General features: G+C 47.3%; 1 protein-coding gene across 1 annotated transcript; it reads right to left on the reverse strand.

The window, feature by feature from the left end:
* Positions 1–269: 269 nt before the first annotated feature.
* LOC135626252 (leucine-rich repeat extensin-like protein 2) lies at positions 270–2,722 on the reverse strand. Its single transcript, XM_065131433.1, has 2 exons — positions 1,418–2,722; positions 270–1,327 (listed from the first exon to the last, which is right to left on the reverse strand). Exons 1-2 carry the CDS (start codon positions 2,632–2,634, stop codon positions 559–561), a joined length of 1,986 nt encoding a protein of 661 aa, XP_064987505.1. The 5' UTR covers positions 2,635–2,722; the 3' UTR covers positions 270–558.
* Positions 2,723–6,480: the final 3,758 nt, after the last annotated feature.

Consider the following 6,480-nt stretch of genomic DNA (forward strand, 5'->3'; position numbering starts at 1 on the left):
TTGGCTGGTCCTCTCTGTGTTCTCAATCCAGTCAGAAGAAATGAATGACCCAGCTTACATCACTGTCACTGCCAGTGAAATGATACAGGTAGACACAGGCTGAGGATCTACTGGCCGGTGGTGCTTTCTTCTACAACAGGGACCAATCAGGGAATTAATTACTTGCCGTCCAGATGATGTCCATCGTGGAATTCTTTACTTCTGGAGCAAAGCATCACTCATTCTTTACTTCTGGAGCAGGGATGGAATTCTCAGAGACACAGTGGGAGTGCATTCAAATACTGCTGTATGATTTATTAATAGGCAACAATCCCAGAGCAACATGGTACGTATCTGCTCAAAGTGCAAAGATTATGTGGACTCAGGGTTCATGGATGAACCCTAACTCCTGTGACAAAGATGATACAAGAACGGGACTCTTCCTATCACGACAGAGGCATATCAGCAAAAGACAAATAACGTAACTCATAGTAAATAGACCGTAAAACTTCCCTCACCTCAATCGGAACCTCTTCTTTCTTCTTCACTCGTCTTTTACCAGAATTCCCCGACTTGGGTTCATGATGCTCTGGTTGCCTTGGCATCAGCCGGTGCCGTCCCATCGGCGATCACGACACCCGAGCTCACGGGCAATGGAGTGGCCTGAGAGTAGTACATCTGAGGGTGAGCACGATCACCAGCGAAGTCATAACCATAATTAACCATCGTTGCCGGGGACTGAGAAATATGATGCGGCTGCACCACATGATACCCCATGCCGGTGGCATATGGGTGGGCTTGGTCCGCCGCGACATGGATAAGCGGGGGTTGCAATGCGGTAGCAGGGGATGGGGCGTTGGTCCTATACAAATTCGCAGGCAATTCAGGCTTGGCAGGGACACGAGGCACCGGCAAGGCAGGTTTTGCTGCTGAAGATATCAGATTGGGATCCCCCAAACCGGGCTGCATTGCCGCCAAATCGTATGATGGAGTCTGCCGAACAGGATAGTAGTACAGGGGCATTTGGGGATCGTAAGCGTGGGCTTGCGGCGGTTGCTGGATAGTGTGGGTGGCAACTGGGAAGTAAGACGGGACGGGGATGACACCCCCGGTAGCAGGGTGGTGGATGTAGTGGGGGTTCGCTGGAATGTACTGCTGCTGCTGCTGCTGCTGCTGCTGTTGATGATGAAACTGGGGATGAAGCTGTTGCTCGTGGAATTGCTTTGGTTGCAATGAGGGCAATTGGTAACCTGCAGCGTCCGTGGCCAGAATCGGGACGCGATTGCTGGGATCGGAAGAGACCGGGAGCTCTCGTTTTGGATCAGAGGTGGCATTCAAGTACATCGTTCTAGATGAATAGAAAAGAGCAATTTTTTTCTGTAAGAGCCTTCAAAAGTTTATAGCTTTTGTCCAGAGTAGTTTGGAGAAGGATCAATACCTTGAACCTGAATCGTACGAGAGCGCTTCGATCTGAGTTAAGTCCGGAGGACGATGCTGCAGCGGCTTCCGGACGCCGCCGTGGTCGGACTTCTCGTCATCAGAGGAGAAAGCTTTGCTAGGGTTTTCGGTGGGGGAGATGGTCAAGGTGGAAGCGGAGGAAGCAGAGGGGGGGATCGGCGGAGAGGGTTGGAGCTCGGGAGCGTAAGATGGCTCCTTAAAATTGTCGTCCGCCCTCTGTCCGCCGCCGGCAGCCACGGTGCCGGATGACAGGTTCATCTGGGCGAAGTGGTCATCGAGACCGGCGATCCGGGGATCGGACGGGCGGTCGTCGGGGCGAACACGGATAGGCGGGAGATTGGAGAGTGAAGGGACGGAGGAGGCCGACCCAAAGGAGGAAGTAGTGTCGAGCATCGGCGAGTCCGGGATGGAGTGGACGTCCTGGCTGTGTCGGGCGAGCTTGCCGGACGAGTCTGGGCGCGACAGGACGAGACGCTCGGGCAGCTCCGAGTGAGCGCCGCCGCGGACGACACCTGACGAAGCGATTGCGGAGCCACCATGGGAGTGGACGGAGGAGTCGTCCTCGAGGCCGAGGAGGCAATTGACGGAGGCCGAGTCGGAGGAGAGGCCGCGAGGGAGGCCGTCGATCCCCATCCCGCCCATGGCACTATTGAGCGCGTCGACGAACCAAGTCTCCGACTTGGAGTCATCCAGAAGCGACCCGATCGAGGACGTAGGCGACGACTCACTCTTAGAGGGGAACAGGAAGAGCCGGAGGCGGGAGGACCGGTTGGAGCCACCGCTAGCGCCGGCGGCAGCAGCGAGGATACGGTCGTACTCTTCGATCATGTTGTCGAGGTCCTCGTCAGTGGCGACCGAGATGAGCGAGTCGAGATCCTCGTTTGGGAGCTGGTACTTGAGGGAGAAGGGGCGGCCGCCGAGAAGGTTTCGGGAGAGCTTGGCCGAGAGGTCGGGGAGGGAGGAGTGGCGGTCGACGACGACGATACGGGTCTCGCCGCCAAGGTAGCAGAGAGACTTGTCGGTGGGCCGGGGGACGATTCGGCCGCCGTAGCTGCACATCAACCGGAGGCGGCCAGCTGCAGCGGAGGGGAAGGCTGGCTCGTCCCACGAGTCGCCCCCGCGGGAGCGCGGGGAGGATTCGACGGAGTCCGCGTAGCCCGGGCCGCCTCCGCCAGCGGCAGCCGCCGTTTCCATCATCGGATCGAGCGAACAGGACTTGGAGACGGAGCGCAAGTGGGGCTGGTTTTGGGAGGGGCGTGCGGAGCAGGAAAAGGAAGCGGGGTATCGTAATGCCTTATATTCTCGCACTTTTGCTTTGGAGGTACAAGATATTATTAAGTAAATTATCAGAAAAAATTCTTTTTACTATAATTCCTAAAATATTCATAAGTAGCACAAGAAAAAATAAATTAATTAATTAATGTTACATTTAAATGCACATTTGAATTATATATGAAGTAAGAAATAATAAATGTTACACTGGAAGTAAGTGCAATCTTCCTACTCCTTTTTTTTCTAAGACGAATAGGTTAGTATAGTTTAATAAGTAATCAGACATTCAGGAAAAACTTTGATAAATATGTTAAAAATAATTTTAGAAAGTAAGTAATTATTATTTCTATTGTAAAATCCTTCAAGGTTAAAGTGCATTCAGTAATACCATCATTTCACAGAGAGAGAGAGAGAGAGAGAGATGTATATATATATAAAGTATCTAAATAAAAATTTTAAAAAATAAAAATTATTAAAGTTTAATTATTAAAAATTATAAAGATATTGAATCTAAATTATAAAGATATTGAATCTTTTACTTACAACTTGAGCTTCTGAAAATAGCAACAATTCAATCAAATCTTTGTCGTCAAAACGTCTCATGTTTAGTTAGTACTTAGCAATACTCTTGAACAACACATTGGGGCTTCATCCATGCTTTAAATTTAAGACAAGAGTTGCACAAGAGAAGCGGTATTAAAATATATATATAAATATATATTGTATCCTAAGCTTTTGGGATTACAATCTTTGTCATTAATGAACAACAACGTAGTCATTAAGTCAGTACCAGAGATCTAGTTTTGCTTTTGCAGTTTTCCTGGTCTGTGAAGGACTCAAAGAGTGACCGTTTCCCAAAGGGCAAAGAGTTATTGCCTTGAAGTGCTGCAAGCCAGGTAACAGGAGTCAAACAGGCCTTGTTCCGACTCACAAGAATGCCATGTTTCTTTTCCTTGAAAAGCTTTCAATCCAAGCCTTCCTTCCCTACAGTGAATCCATGTTCTCATCCCATGAGACCCACCAGATAGAGTGAGTGAGACTTGCCACCAGCCTTTGTTCAACAGATGTGCGAGGGGACGTATTCGTCGTCGTCATGGGTGGAGCATCTAAAACCACGCCTCCGGCAGAGCTCCAAGGGGTAGGCTGCTCCGATTGGCTTTGTGGGAACAGGTGTTCGCGGTATTCCCTGTTTGCATATCGAGCAGCCACAGTCAGTCCGTGATATGGGAGAATCTGACCTTCATCATCTTGTTCTCCACTCTCTCGTTTCAGCATCTCTCCCCCCTGCGATCTGATTAGATATGCATAATTAAAGGTGGTTGGGTGTGTCTGCTACTTGGAAGGAAGCTCCAAAACATTGCGTGCGTTTGCGTATCCTATAATTAGTGGGAAAGCAAAATGGACAATCCCCAAGCAAGGAGGTGACGGCCACCGAGGTAGAGTTTATTCCAAGCCAGTTCACATCCGTTCTTAGAGCATATTGAATTGAAGTATCCGAGAATCATCTCATGAGTTCTCAACGGTAGAGCATAAAGACAACCATAATTCTGAACGGTAGCAAATCTGAGTGTCAGAGAGTTCACTGCAAATAATAGTCTCATAAGTTCTGAAAATTCTCTAGCTACTAAAATACATCATATGCCTCCACAAAACCAAGACAGCGATATTAGAGGATAATCAGGATTTATTTCTTAAAAGATCCACATAAATTTCGAAAGGGTGCGGAATTGCCAATGAGTCCCCCCCCCCCCTCCCCCCTCCCCCCTCTTTTTATTCTCTCAATTATTGTTTTCTTCCCTCATTACAACTTTATATTCCTTGCTTTTTGAGGGTTACAAAAGTGACATCCATTGTAATCTAGCAGACTCCCCCTGTCTCCTTGAAGGTACGGTGAGAGGAAGAGAAAAGGGGGTAGCCAACCTAAACAAACAGCTAGCTGGCCCTGTGTCAGCAGGCCGAGTCATGTCCCCAGTTCTTTTCCCTGTCTGCTTCCTCCACAGCTGATGCTGAGACGATGAGTGCTGCTACTAACCGATGCTGACAGGGTCTGGAGTGGCATCCAAGCTTAGTGGGGCCCAGTTTGTTTGGTCTATGATGGTAGGTTGAGACGAGGCCAGATATGTCCCCATATTACGCTTCCCACAGTACACCACAATTATGATGCGCCTGCACCAGTCCCACGTTATCCTATCAGGATCTGATGCCTCACGCTGTTCCTCTTTGTTGTTTATGACCTTCTTCTTGTGCCTCTCATCATAGAATGGAATGGAACGGTACTGCTCCGGTTCGTTATGCCACGTTATATATATATATATATATATATATATATATAGTTAAATTTCGAATTTTGATAATGAAATCAATCAATATGTGTTTATGTTTTAATTTACATTTTGAGTTTCACATGATGCTTTGATCAGGATGAGACAATTAAAGTAGAAAAATTATATTGGGCCGGAGGAAAATTTCATAAGATTGGATGTCGGACCGGTGGATCGGTCGACGTATCGACAGAAGGCTTCGAGCCGTGGATTCGGGCATTGGGCCAAGAAGAACGAAAATTGTATCAAGGATATCGGAGTTGCGGAGTCAACTGGATGATTGGGCAATAGGCTGCAGGAGAGGACAATGCACCAAAGAATTGGACGAAGCGTCGAGGGACTAATGACATGCCGGACAACTTGATTAGATGCTTAGGATTAATTGTTTAGATCGAAGTGTGTTTTACATGTGCAGGATTAACCATGATAGCATGAAGACATAAAGCAACTTTACCGGAGTTAAGTTCGATGGGTGTTCGAGAGTCCGTTGAAAATCCGAAGAATCATCGGAAGTGCTACCGGAACCAACCGAGAAAGAATCAGGGACTTGCCGAAGTTATCGGAAGTCTGTCGGAAAGATCATTGGAGGTTCGCGGAGATCACTGAGAAGGTTCGGATACTTGCCAAAGACTCGTTGAACTCCCCACAAGACCGGGAGCCTACTGGGAGCCCGTCGGAAGAAATCCGAGGGTATATCGGAAGTCCGTCGGAAGTTCATTGGAAAGCTCACTGGAAGGAAACTCAAAGTTGCCGGTTACAATTTACTTATGGCTATGTCTTAATTTCATAGTTTGTATATAATTTGGGTTAGGATTACAGGTTAATCCTATAACCCGGTTATGGGCCAATTGGGCTCGAGTTTGGACTGGTTTGGGTCAAGTTTGGAGCCCAACCAGTGAGCTGGAACAGTCTAGTTAGTGGCACCAATAGTACACTGTCGGTGTCAGACACTGACTGGCAGTGGCACCGCCAGCACCGGAAACCCAAAAGTAATTCAAATTTGGAGCCCAAATTTGAATCCTCTTAGGGCCTATAAATACCCCTCAATTCTCAGCAGAGAAAGTACCTTTTGAGAAGTTAGAGATTGAGAAAAAGCCTTAGCAAAGTCTTTAACAAGTCTTGTTTTCAATAGCTTAAGTGTTCACATCTCTCTTTCTCTTTGAAAAATCTGTAAAAGAGTGAACCACTTGTAAAAGGTTGTAAGAGGGGTATTTGTCTTTCCCCTTCAAAGTGATTTGCTAGTAGAAGTTGGGAGCCTAATCGAAGAAGGTTTCACAAGTGGATGTAGGTCATTTGACTGAACCACTTTAAATTAGTGTGTTCCTTGAATGTGTGAGTGTTTACCTTTCTGAAACATTTATTTACATAGTAGCAAACTTTTAATTTTTATCTCCTTATTTTACTCGAGCTACTTTTACCAAGTCATTCTTTGTCAAATCAAAATCTCTAT

Source organism: Musa acuminata, chromosome BXJ2-11 (assembly GCF_036884655.1).
Source record: "Musa acuminata AAA Group cultivar baxijiao chromosome BXJ2-11, Cavendish_Baxijiao_AAA, whole genome shotgun sequence".
In the NCBI taxonomy this organism is placed as follows: domain Eukaryota; kingdom Viridiplantae; phylum Streptophyta; class Magnoliopsida; order Zingiberales; family Musaceae; genus Musa; species Musa acuminata.

What these genes read in the sequence shown, in the direction of transcription:
- LOC135626252 (XM_065131433.1), bottom strand. Translation starts at nt 2,634, where the DNA reads ATGATGGAAACGGCGGCTGCCGCTGGCGGAGGCGGCCCGGGCTACGCG. An exon ending in TCGTACGATTCAGGTTCAAG is followed by an intron (nt 1,328 to 1,417) that starts GTATTGATCCTT and finishes CTATTCATCTAG; the next exon opens with AACGATGTACTTGAATGCCA.